The sequence below is a fragment of the Amblyomma americanum genome, chromosome 10, assembly GCF_052857255.1.
Source record: "Amblyomma americanum isolate KBUSLIRL-KWMA chromosome 10, ASM5285725v1, whole genome shotgun sequence".
NCBI classification, from domain to species: domain Eukaryota; kingdom Metazoa; phylum Arthropoda; class Arachnida; order Ixodida; family Ixodidae; genus Amblyomma; species Amblyomma americanum.
Window position 1 is genome coordinate 67,952,479 of NC_135506.1, and position 20,975 is coordinate 67,973,453.

General features: G+C 44.6%; 1 protein-coding gene across 4 annotated transcripts in view; it reads right to left on the reverse strand.

The window, feature by feature from the left end:
• Positions 1-20,975, reverse strand: part of LOC144106971 (transmembrane protein adipocyte-associated 1 homolog) — a 54,316-nt gene that overhangs the window by 16,538 nt on the left and 16,803 nt on the right. For all 4 annotated transcript variants that reach the window (XM_077639938.1, XM_077639937.1, XM_077639940.1 and 1 more), the window contains exons 8-11: positions 18,513-18,573; positions 15,374-15,476; positions 6,158-6,238; positions 5,063-5,192 (exon numbers count right to left, since the gene is read on the reverse strand). In XM_077639938.1, coding sequence (XP_077496064.1) covers positions 5,063-5,192; positions 6,158-6,238; positions 15,374-15,476; positions 18,513-18,573 — 375 coding nt within the window. The remainder of the gene's footprint in view (positions 1-5,062; positions 5,193-6,157; positions 6,239-15,373; positions 15,477-18,512; positions 18,574-20,975) is intronic.

Consider the following 20,975-nt stretch of genomic DNA (forward strand, 5'->3'; position numbering starts at 1 on the left):
TAGACCAAGAATTTATAATATTATCTTGGAATACCTTCAATTTTCAATTAATATTTTCAATGCCTAAAGAGCCTACAGTAAAAATACATTGGCTGGCTCTTGCATAGCTAAAATAAAAAAAAATGACCGAAAGGCAGTTAAAAAAATGCTGACACTTCTCACACAATGACAAAACATATTGCAACACCATGCGAATGCGTGATAAACAAAAGTTATCCTTCAGACTTAAATAAAACGCAAACAAACAAACACAGTGACAATTATTAAAGATAGTGTTCGGCACAAGCACAGTTGGCAACAGAGACAACAAAGAAGCGCTGGCTGATACATTAACATAATGCTGCACTTTCACGGATACCATTGCACTGATCCCATAACACAGCATTCTGCCAAGCCTACATACGCCCATTAAACAAACCTTGATTTCCTTTCCCTATTTGTGTTGAAACTGCACCACAAAGTGAGACCTCCGAACACAGGTCTTTATGACTAGTTTACAAGCGGCAAATACTTCTGCTTCAATGATGCTAAATGGCCCCACATCCAAGTCTGTAATTTGCAACAATAAAGTGAAACCGTGATTTGGATAAAATTGTGCACAAACTAGTTACACAGACAAAAATGAGTGTATACTAAGTAATTTAAAACAGATCTATACATATAAATTTTGAGAGTGACGAATAAAACACAAGAGTATGATGAGTAAATAACAAGGAAGAAATGCTCAAGTTTTTTTCTTTACAGATTGACTTGACTTTCGTGCCCCTAGAGGACACAAAGGCCATAATTAGTGAATTACTGCCACCCCTAGGAAAAATTAAAGGCCATCAAAGAACGTGTGTCATGTAAGTACGAACTAAGTAATAAGTATTTTCTATTCATAAGCAGTCATAACGTACAATCAGACAGAACGGAGTGACGCAATTAAGAGAAATTAAGCAATCTGCTCATCAACAAATATTTCAGCCAAGTCCCCCTGCACACTGGCCATAGTTGCGTACTGTGTCGACTGCTTTCAAATGAGATAATGGACAGAGTGTGTGCATTCTGCTTGCAACTGTTTCAATTTGCCATAACAGTGAAAAATTCTTGGTACACGAAGTTTTGTTCATGGATTCAGCAAAGGCACAGGTCTAAGCCACAGCTCAAGTAAATCCTGGCAAGAAGGAAACAGTCATACATCTGGAACCCTTGTTTGCAGGTCTAACATGATCAGCATGCTGCAAAGATAAGGACAAGAGGAGAAAGGTGGTCATATCACAGGTAACACCACTGCAGCACACTGGTAGTGTGTTTATTCTGTCAGAACATGATTCCTTCATCTTCTGTGTTGCCTGTGATGCAATGTTCCTGGATGTATGCTAATGAGCGGTGTCAATTACATATCTGAGAGAACTTTAATACACACAGTATATATAAAAAATAAAAAATCCTTTCGTAAATAAAAGTACCCCACAAGCCTACACAAGGCAAAGAAATGCCCAAGCAATGCTGGCTAACAAATTAGACAGTCATGCACACAAAGCTTGTGATGGAATGCAAATTAAAATCTTTTACACAATGATGCCACTAATACAAGTGGCGTTAAATGACAGTTGACTGACCAGTGAAATGAACGATAAACAAACCTTTCAAAACCCTGAGTAACAAACATGTTTCTCAAGTCTTCCTATGTAGTCTCAAGGTCTACAATGTGAACCACCCAGAGCCACGGTAATTTTCGTATCTACAAGGACTAAGCGAAGCCCTCTTTAACCTGAACTCACATATTTGAGGTAATACTAGTTAATTAGGAAGTCTTTCATGTCCCTAGTTATCTATAAATTTTTGGGGAACAAAATTCAGATCTCAAAATCTGGCCTTGAAAAACAGGGGCCCTCAGCCAGCGATTTTCATCAGCCACAAGGCACTGTGCAAACCATGCCATGAACCAGCAAGCCAGCCTGTGCTAGCACGTCACTCTGTACCGCGTCACACTTCCCAAAATTCCACAACTGACACCAGACACGCGCTGCCTCAACTCCTAGCCTTGAGGTTTGTGGCAGAGACAAGAGGAACGCGTAGAAGAGTGTTTGCTACGGCAACAAACGCTGGGAAGACTGGAGGGGGGACATGCAAGAAGTGGATGCCTCTGACATGCCTCGAACAGGTAGAACCATTGTCTGAGCCGTAGTGGAGATGGAGGTTACCGCTGCTGCGGTCACATTTTCAATGTGATTGCGAGCTCTTATTTGCCACCCGTGTTTCTCATCCTACTGTGCAGCTATGCAGGACCAATTTTATTATAACAGAGCTTGCTTGGCATAGGAGAGTTTGCACTGCAAATTAAACCTAGACAAAAGGATTAAACTTTTAACACTGCACAACCAGCTCACTGAAAATTTCAGTATTTCATCTACATTCCCTTTTACGACTTCAAGCGAACAAGAGTTCACTGAAGGTTCTTGATTTTGTATATGACTAGGTTAATTTAACAAACAACTTATGCAAGTAAAGTACTAATATGCTGCAAGTCTGCTTACACGTTTGCATGGCAATCTGCTCCATTGCACAGTACCACATTTTTCTGAACTACATTACGATCTCGACGATACAAATCCACGGGGGTAGAACAAAATGCTTGTATCATCCAAAAACAAACATTTGTAAGCGGGAGCACAGGAAATGCAGTCAAGCAGATCTGTTTTCAACTGACGAGATTTGTGTACAGCCCCGTGCCATTGCTCAGTACTCGCAGCGCACACAGTGACTAGCAATCACGACGTCGGTGATGTGCGAGCCACGTACCATGCGACTAGCAATTGTGTCCGTTGGCAATGGGAGGGCAGCACTTCGCTCAGAGATGCAGCTGTGGCTTCCACATTCATATAATCCGTAATGGTGAGGGCAGAGTTCGGAACGCCCGAAATTCAGCCCACTGTATATAATGCACTTTGGTCAGGAATTTTAACAAATTCGTATCATACTGAAATTCTCATCAACTGCGATCGGATGATCGAGATTCTACTGTATATACGAGCAGTGTCCTTAATCCTTTTTCTCTGACATTTCCATCAGTGTCTTTACAACAGTGCAACTCATACGAAATTTATTCATCCCAAACCCATATCAACTTGGAGGCATCGATGTATGTGCCTTCACAAGCCACTAACAAGGTTTGTGGAACGACACTTCAATTAGCAGCATGTGACTGATGACTGACTGACCAGTTTTGCTTTCGTTTTAATATATGCAAATATTATCAGACTTCCCTTGAGAAAAGCTCTTGGTGTTTACACAGTCTATTGGGCTGCGAATGTCATAAACACTGGGTAATGGCAATGCCATCGGTATGGTTAGCTAGACCCTCCTTCTTTAACATTTGCCACGTTGCTATCAGAAAAAAATATCAGCAATTGTGTTTACTGTAACAGAAACAAACACACACATGCTATTTGAAGACCGATTGTCGTGCTGGCCCCATGGGTAACGCTATCGGCAGAATGACAATATTCCCCGAGAGTTTTCGTGCCAATTTGTGATCATCAGATTCGCGTTCCTTTTTACACGTACGGTCTCGCATGGCAATCTGCATCTTTCAACTAGTTGCTACCAAGGATGAGGAAGAGCTATGCTATAATGTTTAAGTTGTGCACTGATGAGAGTGTGGATGAGAGTAGCAACCTGGAAGCAGGGAAGAAGTTCAATGCGAGTGCAACAAATTTGAGGCTGGCGCACTTGACTGCAATTCTGTTGTGCTGGTTGCACAAACAGGCGTGCTTCCTGATGTGGTGCAACTATTCAACCAATTTTTTTTTTCAAAAAGAAAAACAGCTGCTTACTGACTGGTGTGCATTAAAATGCAAAATATATGGTACAATTAGTGCGTGCTATTTTCCTGGCATTTTGATACTAAGTGAACAGGTGACGTGGAAGACTAAAGTAAAGTTAAACTTTGTTTCAGACACTGTTGTAATGCTGAGACAGAGAGCTCTTATGAGTGATGACAAATGCATGCTTCCAGATATTGAATCTGCATGAGAAGCTTCGTTTCCATAGAAATACTTCAACTTTCCTCATGGGACTAAACAAGCCCAAGGCAGTAAAGAGTTGTCAACCCCTATGAAATGCAACAAGCAAGCACAGACATACTCAGAATTGCCGAGTGACAGCTGGTTGATCAAACAAACAAACGAACAAACAAAAAATAATGCTAATCTTTTTGACAGAGGCATTCATTGGAAAAAATGCCTGGTACACAACAGGCTAGCATGATCATACGAGTGCTTTTCACCAGAAGGATCACCATAAGACAAGGCGCACAATACCAGAAAACAAGTAGGAAACAACACTTTGCACATGGGACACAGAAAAAATTGACTACAAACGAAGCACAGTCGCTTCTCGCAGTCTTCTGTGATCAGTATTTGGGTTTTGTTTCCGGTTTTTGATCTGATCATAAATCACCTAGCCCGATTGAGCACCCTCTTTCCCAATTCTAGAGCTTGTCTCCCAAACACATGGCACAGTGAGTTTATCCCCACAGTCACACAGGAAAGGCATGTTGCTTCACTGACGAAGCTGTTCCTAGAGTCAAGGTTAATTGCAATGATTGTCCCACAAGCAAAGAAATGCTTCTTAGGCTTGAAGCTAGCCGGGCGAGCTGCTTGTTCACAGCACTTGAACTGTATGAAATCAAGGCGGGGCACAAAAAAACACACAGCAGGAGCACACAGCAGCACTTGCACCGCTGTGCTCCTGTTGTGTGCTCTTTTTGTGACCCGTCTTGGTTTCGCCAGACTGTTTAGGTGCCTCCTCAGTGTACCTTGCAGTATGGTAATCAGCCAGAAAAAAATAGCACCTGTATGACCAAAACGACCACCCTTCATACTTCGTCATAGCAGATTACAGCGCCATGTAAGCACATAATCACATGCGACGATGACATGCACTCAGTGGCACAGCAGTGACGTGAGTGGCCAAGCACTCGGGGTTAGTCGGCATGCGGGCGAAGCCAAGTCAAGTCAGCACGAGCAACAAGCGAGGAGGCACTGGGCAGTGCTCAGATGTGTGCTATGTGCACCTGGTAAATGTAGTCGGAGTCGGTCTTGAGCGACGAACACGACAGCTGGTGAGGCAGGCTCACGTTGTCATCTTCCATGGGGTCGTCGGTCTGGGCCTTGTACGAGAACATGATGCTCGGCTGCGAGATGCTACAAGGACATTGGAGGAAGGAAGAAAGAAGTGTGGGGTCAATGAGCTTGTCTGCAAGAGCACAACGTGGAACTGCACGTCCTAACGCTACACTAACACGTCTTTACAGGACACGGGGCTTAAGGTTAGTTCGGACCAGCTGGGCTGCTTCAAAAAAGTACCATTGTGCTAATACACAATTCTTGCATTTTGTCAACTTAAAATGTTAACTACACAGAGGCCTTAAAGGGGCTCTGAAAGGCGCTCTAATAAAGTTGCAGTAAGCCTGGGATGCTAAAGCACGCCGCTTTACGAATATTGTCCAGCAAGAATTTTTTAATGCGCTTTGTAGAAGCTGAGTTGTCTGCAGTCAAAATTTGAATTTCAGCGTATAAGCAGGTGCGAGTGACAGAGGAGGGTGCGAGCATGAACAAGTCACCGGGGAGAGCTCACCAACTTCCGCGCGTGAATGTGGGTCCTCTGCGGCGTGTAGAAGTGTATTATTTGGCTCAGGTTTTCAACACAACACAATGCAGTGATTGAGCGAGTTGATGTGCTCTCCTCGGGAGGTGTTTCAAAGCCCCTTTAAAATGCAATGAATTTCATCTAAACCAACGCAGTAGCTACACAATGAGAACTCACTTCTCTTGCTTATTAAAATATAAATAAATAAAATAGAATAAAATGAAGTTAGAATGAAAGCTTCCTCTTAGCCCTGCAACCTACAGCCTAGGAGAGTAACAAGTTTACCATGGTTCAAGCAAGCTGCAGCTATATGTCATGAGCGGACTAATGATGCTTTCAATCTTGCAAGAAATTTTTTATTTCACTGCATTTATTTACGCTATCACTTAACCAGATTTTTTTCGCACTGTTCACTCTCATCACTCCTCCCTGCTTGAATGGTTCTTCAAAAAAATCTTGAAATGCGAGAAAATGTTACCAAGATGAAGGAAACCAGACCTGGCAGTTCACCACCGCTCACCTGAAGAAGTCAGCAAGGAACGTCTTGTAGACAAGCGGGGTGAAAATGGTGAAGTACAGGTAACTCGTCACATCTACCACACTGCACGACAAAATGAGAAAAACAAAAAGAAGCTAAACATTAGTGCCTGTAAGAAGAATGAGTCATTATCAAGCAAGAAAAAAATCAAAAGAAGCGCTTACCACAAAGCTACAACAAGTGATCAGTGTTACCTGGTCCATGAAATTATTAATGCAATGATATAGCAACATGTAACTGCAGAATGATTACGTTTATTTATGCCATGGGAGGGCCTAAGAAATGTGCAAGCATACACTGGTGGATTTACGCAAATTTGCAGGCGACGTCCCAAGCACATTCTTCCTGCAGTTGACTGGACACGTATTTGTGTGCTTTTTCTCCTACTTATGAACAGCGTCCCAAGCAGTACACTACATCTTGGCCCTGGCTGCACTCATATTCCTTCTCGTATTTACTCGCACAATGATCGAACTCGCGTAATAATTGCAACCCTGAATTTTGTCCTCAAAATTCTGTTCTTTTTACCCCCCCGTAATGATCGCACCCCAAACTTGGCGCGCTACGTTCGGCTTGCTCATTCAGCCGTCATTTTTGTTTTGATGTTCCGAACTGCTACAGCGACAGCCGCCTATTGGTTGACCTGCAGTCATCCCACAGCAAACGCGTTCCCATAATTCTTGTCAAAAATAATATAAAAACTCGCATGGAAATGGAGTTGCTTTCCTTCCTCCATGCTCCATGAAAGCTGACGGCTACAAACAAAACTCGCTGGGCTTTCCGCGGACCCAAAACGGGTAAGTTTCCCGACGTTGAAGAGGCAGTCAATACATGAGGGACCTGCGCAAAGATGGTTGTGCAGTATCATTAGAATTGATTCAAACACAGGCACGCACAGCTGCCAGAAAGCTGGGATTTTCCGCAAAGGACTTCCACACTAGCTCCGGTTGGACTACCCACTTCATGCGACGAAATGGACTTTCCCTGAGGCGGCGGACGTCGTTGTGCCAGCGGCTCCCATCCGCGTATGAAAGCAAGATAATAAACTTTCACCGTTTAGTCACCAGGATCCGCGAAAAGAGCGGCTACCTCTTGTCGCAAATAGGGAACGCCGACCAAACTCCGCTAACCTTTGACACACCCCCAAAACGAGAAGGGTGCTCAGAGTGTCCTCGTGAAGACATCAGGTGCAGGAAAGCAGCGATCCACTGTCATGCTTGCTGTGATGGCCGACGGGTGAAAGCTGCCACCATATGTGATATTTAAACGGAAGACTGTTCCAAAGGAAAGCTTTCCTTGTGGCATGCATGTCCGTGCTCAAACTAAAGACTGGATGACTACCGAACTGATGGATGACTGGATAAAGACTGTTTGGGGACGAAGGCCAGGGGCGCTTCTGCCTCCCTCGCTTCTTGTTTTGGACAGTTTCAGAGGCCATCTTGTGGATAGCGTACGTGCCAAGCTTAAGGATCTACGCACGGACATTGCAGTGATCCCGGGAGGCCTAACGTCATTGCTGCAGCCCCTCGACGTGTCACTGAACAAACTGTTTAAGGACAATGTTCAAAGGCTTTACGCAGAGTGGATGGTGGCGGGCGAACATGATTTGACGCCGAGCAGCAAAATCAGAAGGCCGTCCGTGAAGGTGCTTTGCTCGTGGATTGTCGAAGCGTGGAGTGGTATCCCCGACCGGGTAGTGGTAAAAAGTTTTAAGAAAACTGCCATATCTAACGCTCAGGATGGAATGGAAGACGACTTTCTTTGGGACCACGAAGATGCCCCAGCGATGACACTGCCGTTTCCGACAATGAATCGTGCAGTAACGACAATGAGGATTCGGACTCTGAATAAATTTTTGAATAAGAAAATATAAAAGGGCAATGTGTAGTTCATGTGATGCCTGTGCAATTGTGCGTTTATCACAAAGGTAAGCCTTACTCGACTTCTATTTTTGGTTATGATCGTGATAGAAATTGTAAGAAGTCTAACCTGCAACTTGTTTGTATTTTCGATGCTCAAAATTTTTTTGTGGGAAATTTACTCCGCGTAATGATCGCACCCTTAAATTTGCGTCAATTTTTTTAGAAAAAGAGTGCAATCATTACGAGAGTAAATATGGTAAGTGCCACGCTGCTGTATGCAATTTTATCATTGCGGCACCGAACAATGCACATCACATCACACCGGCGAATGATGCCCTTCACAGCGGCCAAAAGAAAAAGCATCGCACTTGCTTGTACTTGACCCTCTCCCCAGACACGCCTTCTTCCTCTTCTATGCGGACACTCTACTACAGTAGACGATGGGTAATTCGGACTCCAATAATTCGGACTTGTATGACATTTCGGACTTCAATGAGGCACCGTCAGTCACCCCATAGAAGCGCATACATATTCGCGACGAATATTTCGGACTTTAGAAGTTCGAAAGTTCGAGTTTTCGGACTAATTTCAGTCGACTGCGGGCCAAAATCGGCCATCTTATCGGCTTTTCGGCGGCGCAAAAGGCACCATCTTGGATGGAGGTGGATTTACTCTGCAGTTGGATTGGCTTGACATACTTTCGGAACCTCATTTTTGCCAGCAGAGGTCCCTGTGATCTCTGACACCTCAGGCTTCAGCCTTTCTTTTTTCAAGCAAGGAGAATGGATTAAACAGTTATTACCGGGACTAATATACGCGGACGATATAGTGCTGATGGCTGACAACAACAGAGATTTGCAGAAGTTGATAGATATTTGTGGTACAGAGGGAGGTAGATTGGGTTTCAAGTTTAGTAAGAAAAATCTGCAGTCATGATATTTAATGATGAGGGCGGCGAGCATAGAATACAGGAGTTTTACGCTAGAAGTAGTGGATGAGTACAAGTATCTTGGGGTGTGGATAAATAACGGTGCTGAGTATCTGATAGAGAATGAAAAATATGTAACGAATAAAGCTACTAGGAATGCAGCTGTCATGAAAAATTGGGCATTGTGGAATTACAATAGGTATGAAGTAGGGGTGTGCGAATATTGAAATTTTCGAATACGAATCGAATATCGAATATCTGGTCAGCACAAAAAATAAATTCAAAAAGATAAAGAAGCAAACATTGTTGTTCATAACTTTTTAAAAATAGTGTATGGCCTTTGCAACTGAAATAAACAAAACTAGACTGCCTGAGCACCGTATAAAAAAAAAAACATGATGTACGCAGAAATGTATACTACTTAATCAAACAGCATAACAGTATCAAACCTGTAATGTGGTCAGGCAAAATGAAATCCATAACATGACAAGACTGCAAACAAAAATAACATGATGGCTAGTAAAACCTCATTAGTTTGGAGTTAAAAGAACCGACAGAAATACCCGGGTTATTCGAAGGTCGATTTATAAAATGCGGTAGTCTTATGAGGCGGCTCTATCATGCAAACACCTGTAATAAGCCCGTGACGAGCCCCAAGTTTCGGCGTGCTGGAAGACATCGCAAACGTAAGCGAGATGGGAACGCACATTGACGTCGGAATGGTGAGACTGCTTAAGGAAAAAAAATGACCAGCGACGCGTCAGTCAGCGTCTGAAAGCGGCACGGTGCTGAGATTGGACTACTGGCGAATGCGTGGGCCGACAGTTGCCATTGCCACGGTCGAGTGGCGAAGCTCAGAAACCAAAACTACGCGGCCAAGTTAATTTTTTGACCTAGTGACAGGGGCCCTCCGAACGTTGTCATGCCTGCAGTTACGCCCACTTAAGAGGTGCATGGGTTACAGTGCACCATGCAATAGGCGGGATTTTTACAGGATCGCTTGCCCTGTTGTGACACCCCGACTCGCCCCTTCGGGAGCCTCACGCGAAATTCCGCAAGTAGGCTTTCCCGCATAGCGTAGTTGACAAACAAGATGGCAGTGGTCACGCTCAGAGAGTTAAGGTGACAGAACGAATGCCATGGGTGTGGGCATTAATTAGATAACATATTACGGAAGGATAAAAAAATAAACGCGCGAAGTTCCAATTGTTAGAACCGGGTCGTCCCCCATCTTGCTCGCAGCACGTGTGGTATGTGGGAAAGCCCACTTGCTGAATTGCGCACAAGGTCAAGCCTAGCGGCATCGGAATGCGATCGGTCCACGCGATAAACGATGGAGAAGAAAGAGAACAGGGCATTTATATTGTTTTCTTGGAACTTTAAACTCTATATATTAAGACAATTTTCCCAGATATTGCGCTTTTGCCACAATAAAATTTACGAAAGTATACGATCCCTGCCAAGTATTTGGGAATTTTCGAATATTTGGAAATTCACGAATATCATTTCTCGAATACGAATATGAACCGAATATGAAACATATTCGATTCGTATTCGAAATTTCGAATATTCGCACACCCCTAGTATGAAATGGTAAGAGGGATCTGGAAAGGGGTGACGGTTCCTAGTCTGACTTTCGGTAATGCGGTCCTGTGCATGAGACCAGATGTTCAAGCAAGGTTAGAAATCAAACAACGCGGCCTAGGGAGGCTAGCTTTGGGAGCACATGGCATTACACCAAATCAGGAAGTACAGGGTTATGTCAGAGGGGCGTCGTTCGAGAGCAGAGAGGCTAGCAGTAAGACAGCATTTGAGGAGTGATTGAGAAAGATGGAGGAAAAGCAGTGGGCTAGGAAAGTTTTTAGACACCTGTACATAAAGAATGTTGACACGAAATAAAGAACGCGAACTAGAAAGTTGACAAGCAAATACCTGGAAAGCAGTAGGGGAACAAATCGGCAATTATCGGTAAAAAAAAAAGGTTAAAGAAACAGAGAGAGCTTTGTGCAAAACAGGGATGCTGACGAAATCGGCACTGGGAACATACAGGATCTTTAAGCAGGAAATTGTCAAAAAAAATATCTATGATAATTGTAGGGGAAGCTCTTTGTAGTTTGAGGCCAGGACTGGAGTTCTGCGGACTAAGACATATAGAGTCAGGTACCAGGAGATAGACATGCTGTGTGTTGTGTGTGGAGAGGAGCAGGAAACGGCTGAACACTTGATACTTTTCTGGAAACGGCTTCACCCTACAGTGGAAAGCAGCGGGGCTGATTTATCCAAGGCATTGGGGTTTAGGGATAGTGCATGAAAAGTGGATTTTAAGTGGGTAGAATTAACCAAGCGAAGGTTATCTGATTGGTGGCTAAAATCAAGACAAGAGTAAAACTTCCAAAGTCATGGCTAGGTGGCTTGAACCACCGCCTGATGTTCAGCCTTATGCACCCATCCTTCGAGGTGGCAGTCAGATTGTCGTCACCGTCAACATGCTTTTGTTGCCAACGTTGTCGTGGGTGGTTATTGCTTGTCTCTTAAGTTGAAAATTGGTTGTTGGGGAAAGGAAATGGCACAACATCTGTCTCACATCTCCCCAGACACCTGAACCACGCATTAAGGGAAGGGATAAAGGAGGGATTAAGAGAAGAAAGAGGTGGCTGTAGTGGAGGGCTCCGGAATAATTTCGACCACCTGGTATCTTTAACGTGCACTGACAATGCACAGCACACGGGCGCCTTTGCGTTTCGCCTTTATCGAAACGTGGCCGCCGCGGTCGGGTTCGATCCCGGGTACTCTGGATCAGTAGCCAAGCGCCCTAACCACTGTGCCACCGCGGCGAGTCTCATACGTTCGCCGTTTCATCACTTAGGTTTCTCCGACCACGTCGACCGAGTGGCGCTCCATCTTCACGAGGTTACATCCGTTCGCCGTTTTGTGACTGTGTCCGGCGGTTCCACCGCTTTGAACGAAAAGTGCCTTGTCTTTGCGTGTCTTTGACGAGCAGTGTGGTGCACACTCTGGTTGTGGACAACAGGGCCCCGCCGGTGCCGCCAGGTCCATCAAAGAATTCAACTAAACGCCGTAACCTTGCTGTCTAGCATGTACAGTGAAAGCACAACTTTGGAGCAAATACAGGTGCAAATCGTCGCCAACAAGAGAAATTTGCCGCAAGGTAAAAATCAGTGATTTTTTAAAGCCGATTACATCTCAATAAAGTGATTTTTTTGTACTTCACGGATTTTTCGGACTGATAAATTATTCGGACCATTTTTCGGGTCCCTTCGAGTCCGAAAAATCGGTCGGCGACTGTACTATGCTGCGAAACCTGGTGATAAGGCACTAACAGTTCACGCTGTAATATGAAAGGAACAGAGGCTGCAATGACAACCAGCAGGAAGCACAGCACGAGGCATTCACTCCACTGGTCACTAATGTTGTGCAAGGTGGCCAGAGCTAAGAATTTATTCAAAGGGAAGAGGGTCAGCATACTTGGCCATGCTTTCTACTGGTCCAAAACCAGGCTAAAAACCTTGCCACCGCAGAGCAGTAAAAACTATGAGACGAAACACTGTGTTATCAAAGAAGAATATTCTTACTTCTGCAATAAATTTGAAAAGGTACTAAGAGATCACGTGATTAGGGAAAACTACTAGAGAAAGAAACAATATAAACTTTCCCTCCTGCTGGGCAACGACTGTTGACTGCACACTCGTGCGAATGGTTCCCTTTGACATCGTTTCAATGTGTACGAGAAAGAAGACATCCTCAGGGATCTTAAACTTTGCAGCATATATGGTCCAACCACACCAGTCAAGGAACTCTCAAAGATTCAAAATGACACGACTGATGAACAAAGACCAGCTGTCTTTGTGTCATCGTATACATATGGGTAACTTTTTCTAGCAAAGGGAAAATTTCACAGAGAAACCCAATCACAATGCTGTGTTTATGTCAGCCAATTTAAAAATGCTATCAGAATTTTCTAAAATAGCTATCAGGAATATAAGCAAGCCCTAATGTTTACGGCACCTATGATTTTGGAAAATGGCTTGTACACAGGAAACCTGCAAAAAGTAAACTCTTGATATTCAAAACTCTGATATAGTAAAGCAAAACTGCAGTCCCATTTTGCCTTCCATAGCCGAGTGCACATTTTTTTTTTCTTTTATTAATAGTAATGACATCTCAATGAAGAATCTGATATAGTAAAAAGCATTTGGCCATAGCAACATACTTCCCGCGGAATGACGACATCGCGGCAGACATGCAGTTGAGAACATCTGAGAGCCACAAACACTAAAGGGGCTAATCGCAAGGCCAACAGTCGTAAGTAAATGCACATTGACGAGCATAAAAACGGCGCTCTTTGATGTGGCTTTGCCAACAGGCTCGTGAACTGCACGGAGAAGGCAATTTTTTGAGGGTCATGCATGGGGCCACGAAGCAAAGCGCACAGCATGCACGGGGGAAAATAAAAAAGGTAAGCTGGCTAAGAACACATAGAGAGAAGGCGGCGTGGACCGCTGAGAAAGGAAAAACAGTAAAAGTGCAGTGAAGAGTGAGATGTGAAGAGAAGGGTGAACGTTCGCAGCACTGGGCAGTGTGAAGCAAAAGGCAGCAACGGCAATAAGCGGAGGCACGGCAGCACTGTGTGGGCGGTTCTGTCACGGCCGATTGCGTTGCGCGCATTTCTCGGCTATTACCTCTAAAATGGCAATAAGGCTGCGGAAGACGACGCGATATTCACGCAAAAATTTGGTTTTCATATGCACTCAAACGCATTATATTCGTAGCTGCATTGTATTTGTGTAAATGTGCTACTTCCATGTGACTTGCACTCAGTTTCATACATAGCAGGTAACGCTGCAGAGGCTGCGGAAGTAGTGCGTCCGTGAAACTGTATTACTCCGCCACGTATCATTTACCCTTCTCTAAGCATTGGAGTTTTTTGACGAAAACAAAAAGTGATATAAAATGAAGTGGCAGCATTGAAAATTACGGTTGAAGCTGTGAGGCACTCAGTACTCAGACTTTTTGGCTATAACTTTCAATGAGTGCAAAATATCTTATAGGCGCGGATGGAGTAAGGGTGATTTGTCCTACAAGCCACATATCAGACTGTAGAAGTGATTCTTACTTCTCTAAGTCTCGATGAGTTGGAGGCAGAAAATGTGGCAGGAAGTAGAATGAAGTCCAGAAGATTGCCATTCACGGCACTTAAGATATGTCAACAAAATATGCTTGTGTCCACTTTGACTGTAGCGCGAACTACTTTTTGGGCGTGGACTTAGCCTGCGCAAACAGGCACGCTAGCTTTGGCAGCGTTGCATGCCATGTACGAAACGGAGTATAGATGAATTCGAAAATGTGATAATGATGATGAGAGCAGAATGGAAGGTACTTCTGGGTGTTTATTTTATAAATGAACACTAGATGTACAGTAAGTAGCCAATTAATTACCAGACAGCATCCTCAGAGCCATGCAATAACCAACAACTGACACGTAAAGAGAATAATAACTATATTAGTCAAAATTTTTGCTCGTCCCAGTGACTTTACTAGAGAGTGGTTCTATTATACCTTGATGCCAGGCAAACTATGCATTTCAGCTATTGATGTAGAACGTCCTTGTGACATTAAACAAACTACACAAATACCATACTGACACATGTTAAACTATGTGATACATGTAACTGGTAATTTCAACTGACGTTAATGCTATACTATTTTGAGCCAGAACACTTCTTGTACATGTTTGTTATATTTTGTACACTGCCATGCTGTTGGCCATAGTTGTCTACGTGTGCAGACTTCAAAAAGCGGCTCCCTAGCCTCTGTCAAGCCGTTCTCTCAACTCTCTGCGAGAGAAACAATTGACAAAGTAACCAAATGTTCAAAACCAAATCTGATTTGATATAATTTTACCAATTTTCTTCATTCTCTTGACAGCTAGAAACTGCAGCCCTCTTATCCACTCCTCTTCAAGCACGCTGTTGACACCCTGAATAAGAATGCACTTGCACGAAAATAACTCCTGTGACTGCTTTCGATCGGTGCGCACGAAAACGATGTACTACTGTGCCTAATGCGACTTGCAATGCATCCGCAGTGAACGAACTGAGGTTTCGACTTTGCAGCAAATCAGTTTGTGTTCATAAAAAGTATGAAAGCTGCACAGAGAGATTCAGGGTAGTCAGTTCTTTTACTTGACCACTGAACGCAAAGTTTCCAGCCCCGTTGGGCTTGCGATGCTCCATGAACTGACCTCTTGCCACACTTGGCGCATTTTATTCTCGTATTGAGTGTGATAGCACACCCCGTAAGCATATCTTTAAGCCCTGCCTTCACTACGGTTCCTCCACACTGACACTGGCCAGGTGCGGCCACACACACACAAAAAGTGTTGCTCACCAGACTCCTTCTTGGACGTCGTAGTAGTAGAGGCCCGAGCCTGCTGCCTGGCTCAGGTTGAGCAAGGCGAGGAACAGGGCATACCAGTAGAAGCTCTGCTTGGCTGCGGAAAGGACACAAAAAATATGTGAAAAACATACGTGCATAGGAGGAGGGCGCTGCCGATTCGGTGCACTAAATGCCAGTCTGTGAATGCTGTTATGCTGCAGCTATGGTTACAACCAAGCATCTTTTACTGAGGAGATACCATATTTATATGATTGTAAGTCGACCTATTTTTAAAAATTTGAAAATCTGAAGTGGAGGGGGGGTCGACTTAGAAATCGAAACGAAAGCATCGCACTATAAGTAAAGGTGAGACAAACGAGATATCGGTCACGCTACAGCGTGGTTGCATTTTTGCTGCACAACTCTGTTGCATCACTTTTGGTGCTGGCCTTGAGCAGCCCTATGTCACCGCGCAGAACTAGCATCCCCTCCACACGTGCGCGGGCGGCGGCCGATAGCAGCTATCGATAAGAAGCGAACTGGCACCTCACATGTGGCTGCTGACTGTGGTTGCTGTAAGCGGTGGCAGCCCGATAACGCAATCGCATTCTACGGAGAGCTCAAGCGTCCAGCAAGTTTTCTTTTTACTTTCAAATGAGTGCTCAGCGCTCAAGGGAGCGTTGATAGTTGATGGAAGGGCCGTTGTTCCAATCGAGGCGGCACCCCCACTCAGAACGGCAGCGGTGCCAGGGAGTGTCGAGAGCCAACGCCATTCACGCGTAGTTTTTCTTTGGCTTTGACGCATTTGGCTACTGCCGGCTGCGTACAAGTTTTTAATGTAGTGCTTCGTCAGTTGTCATTCGTGCTCTAGGTCCGGCAAGCGAACGGCGCTCGTTCACGGCGACATTCAAGATAGCTGCCATTCTTACGCCGAAGAAATGAACAGCTGCACGCCGGGCCACAAGTTCGACGTTCGCAACGGGTGATACAGATGTGGCAGCTGCAGCGAGGAAAATTTTCAGCTGTTCCACGCGATGTCGTGATGTGGCTGTTTGTGAAGTGCGGGATTTCACTGGACGACGACGTTAGAACGGCATGCTGTGGGACCGCAGCAGCGATCACGATGGCAGCGCTAGTGAGGACGATGGCACAAGTGTGGACGAGTAGTCCAGTTTTGGAATGTGCCCACGGGCACACTCGCGCGTCAGCTGCTAGCAGTTGGCGATAAATGGCGGCCGCTGGATAATGCTATCGTGTTCAACTATTCAAGGCTAAGCTTAAACAACCTCAAAGTTTCTTTTTTTTTCTTCCGGAAATGTGATTTGGGGGGGTTGACTTACAATCATGTAAATACGGTATACAGTGAATGCAGAAACATGCAACACCTACATAGGGTGTTCAAAAGGTGCCACCTCCTTCTCTGTAGCTTTTCTATTAGGTGATAGAATTGAGATGCACTACACAGAAATGAAATGGAATGATCTCTTTGCCACAAGCTCATCACTTTTTTACAGTCACCAACAGTGGCAATGCAAAGTCACTGCTTGAAAACTTGTTTCTTCACGTCGTCGCACAAGAATGAGTGTGGCTTCTTTTGCCTCACCAGATTTAACCCTGATCTTGTGCCATTGTCTACGATGAAGGAACGTACACAGGGTATACACTTTATACCATATGGAAAGGCTGGTCGGTTGATTTATAAGGTTTACCATCGCAAAGAAACTCAGGTTATGACAGACAACAAAGCGGAGGGCTCTGTATAAAATCAACCGCCTGGGGCTCTTTGACGTGCACTGATATTGGAAAGTACATGGGCCTCTAGCATTTCACCTCCATTGAAATGTGACCTCCACGGCCGGGATCGAACCGCGTCTTTCAGGTCAGCAGCCGAGCAACATAACCACTGAGCCACCGCGGAGGCCACAAAAAAAAAGGGCACCATTGCGGTCAGCCCTTGGTTGTTGCCAACAGCCGCCGTCACTCTATGATGGCACACAGACCCTTATTACATACCTCCTTTATGCCCTGAGACAACCAATATCGCTTTAAAAAAATGCAATGGTGGTGAATGCACGTCGGTTCTAGTGCAGACTAAGTTCAAAAGTAATGATGGCGTGCTCATGAGGGAACAATCTCAACTTTAATCTCAGTGAAGCATCTATAAAAAAAAAGGGCAAGATTGCAGTCAGCTTTTCGTGCTCCCAACAGCCGCCCTCACTCTCCTATGATGGCACACAGACTTGTTACATACTGCCACAGTCCCAATCAATCCAGTGGCGCCATACCGCGGCCGAACTGCTTTAGATGGGACTTGCCATGCCTTGCGCACTCGAGGGGCTAGAGGTTTCGTCTTCTTCCTCGCTCGAGCTCCCTGCTGTCTTGCACGCCTAGCACGTCTAATTAAACATGGATTTGGGTGCTTCGACCCTTTATCGGTGACAATACGTCCTTCATGCCATCAGGTAATCACTATCGCTTTTAAAAAACGCAATGGTGGTGAAATCACGTCGGTTCTTGTGCAGGCGAAGTTCAAAAGTGATGTTGATGTGCTCATGAGAGAACGCATTAAACTTTAATCTGAATGAAGCATCTTTCAAATCCATCTCTTAATAGTAGAACTTTCTGACGGGCTAGTTGGTACATTTCTATTAAATAGCGTACACTAACAGGACGAACATAGGAAACTGTGTTCTTTCCTCTGTCTCCAAGTTTCCTGTGTTCGTCCTGTTAGCGCACGCTATTTAATAGAGATCTCTTAATAGGGACACTACCACCCTAGAGAAGCACCTCCATGCATTGATCCTCGGATTGCCTTTAATTATTCAGTACGACCATTTAAAAAAAAAAAAGCCCTAAGGAAAGAAGAAGGAAAAATGGCACTGCTAAATAAGTACGCACACCACTCTGACATCTGTAACTCTGCAAAAATGGTCCTTTAGAAAAACTAAAGAAAGAAGCAAAGGAAAAAGAAAAGCTGACAAAATGAACCCCGAACCACCTCTGTCACCTCAGTCACTGGGCTACTGTGGTGGGTGATGCAACAGTGGAGAGGCCTATAACCAGTGAGTGTCACCCCAAGCAGCTTAGTTGCCCAGAGATGCCTTACAATAGGTGTGCCAAAGTTTGCAGTTAGAAATGAATGAGGTATTACCAGGCAGGGCCACGCGTTCCCGCAGACCGGTCCACGGCAGCAAGAACACAATGATGTACACCTGCAAGCAAAAAGGGTCTGCTTAAGAGGGTTCAACAGTGACAGTGTCCATAGGAAATACATGATAGTTTTCAGTAGCTGTCGTGTGTCTAAAAATGGACAGATTTTCATGAGGTCTGTGGCAGCGTTTTCTTTTTTAGTGAATAGAGGAAATGTTGTTGACAGATTTTATTTTTTAAGTTTGATTTTTTTACAAATAAGAGATAAATATCCAGAAAAAGTGCACTTTTAGATGTGTCGGTCTTTCATGTCATCTCATGAAAAAACTAAGCCAGGTATCAGATTTTCGTCCACAACATTTCCTCCTTTTCTCTTTCTTGATTGTTAAGCCGCAATTTTCATACATATCGAGCCTCGTGTTTGCGTTTAACAGGCTTTGAAACTTGTGTATGTATTTTCTGTGGAGATTAGAAATTCATGCCAAATTTAACTAGTGCGACATGGTTCTATCTGTCATCAGAATATTTTGTCGTTACTACACTCTACCACCAACCTCTTGGTTGTCTGTGTTCGTGCGCACAGGTTTTTACTTAGAACTTGGATGGACTTCAGCTTTATTTCTTTTTTTCTTGCTTGGGCTGTATTCCGAAAGGATTTCTGCTTTTATTTTTTGCTTGAGCTTGTGGTGCAAAAAGAAAGTGGGATGCAAGGCCACAGCCAAAAGTTCCCCCCTTTCCCCTCTGGGTAGCCACACAATAAGGCATTGTTAGTGCCAAAACACAGGAAGGGGGCTCCCTATTCAGGACAGTGTGGTAGAACAGGATTGTTTGTTCCACAGCCCAAAGGCGCAGTGACCCAGGTGACCATAAAAGTCAAGAACACAGCTACAAATACTCCTCATAGGAGGCCCTCGAGCCAGTAGCGGCGTTTACATGAACCCAACACGGCCTGGTTGTTGAGTTATCCCGCCAAAAACCGGTGCTGGGTTCATGCAGCCGAGTCGGGTCGGGTCCATGCAGTCAACTCTGCCGCAAGGGGTAGGTTGACTCAACTCGACCCTGGCCCGATGTGCTTGTAAACGCTGTCGATTCAAAAAGTAGGGTTAGTGGAAGGGGAGAAGATAAATGCGAACTTGCTTTTCACGTGCGCCGTCGCGCCTTCGATACAGCCTCAATCTTGGAGGCTACCACTGCTTGCTCGCTCAACGCTTGGTGTTGCTACAGTTGAACCGGCCTCGACTCGCTAAAATCGAGTTCATGTAAACACGCACTGCTCGAGTTGGACTGACCATGCTCAACCCGAGCCCTGAATCGACCCGATGCTATCGGGTTCATGTAAACAGGCCCAATGGCGTAGACTGATTGTCATGACGTAGCGGTTAACCCCCTTTCACTGAGGCACTTGCCAATCACCTGCGATTCCACGCTACACTAACGGACCACTACCTGTGTCAGTGCAACAGCCCACATCAAGGGGAGAAAGGACCGTCTCCTTCCTTTTCCTGCTGTGCCTCCGCTGCACTGCAACTATGACGTCATGAGAACCAGTCGAAGCCAACATTCGCCTCTCGCTCCAAACTAGTAAAACCAGAATAAGTTGGATTGGCATCAAAACATCGGTTCTCTCTAATTAATCTTTGGTCGCGTGTCGCTCTTTTCTCTCTAATTTTCTCAACGACCAGGCATATCTCTGTCAAAATGTTCACATTATCAGTGCAGGTGCTGTCCACTGTACGCGAGTAAACATGGGTGCACCCTGTCTGCAGAAAGGAGCTCGCGGGTTTTCAAGCCCCCTACTCTAGAACAGACATCTCCGTGGTGTAAATGATGTCAAAGGTCCATGGCCTGGCTGGCAAAATCATCCAGTTTTGCTTCTGAACTGGTTTCGCATGTGTCAAGCGTTCCCCACCATTTTCTTCTCCCAATTAGAGCCGCCTCGGTATGCATGACACCTAGTCGCGCCTCCTGCACTACGCTGCCGAAAGTCGCATATTTCAATCAGAAAAACATTCTGAAGGGGCGCTATATAAATACAGAGCAATACAAAAAAAAAACCTAGCGAAGCAGGGCGCATAATAAGACTTTCCCAGAAACCATAGTAGGTATAGGATTTTCGCTTGCAAACCCGTGTCGTCAGGACAATTCAGGTGTGCTGCCGTTTTTATGTACAAAAAGAGCACACGCAGTTGGCGTGGTCAGTGCCCATCTTTTCTTCTATTAAACTGCAATTTTTAGTATTTTTTAAAAATAAACCACTAATAGCAACTTTGTCCAGAACAGTAGGAAGTCGCTTGTGCAATGACGAAATTTGCGTTCAAAGCTACCGTGAATAGCAACAGTACGATCTCAGTGATTTTGCAAACCACATATCTAACCCTTTTACCCAAGTTTGATTTGTTCTGTTGTGAAATTATAGGCAGTGAAGAAGACGTGAAACGAAGTATTTAAGCAGAAATTTAGTTGA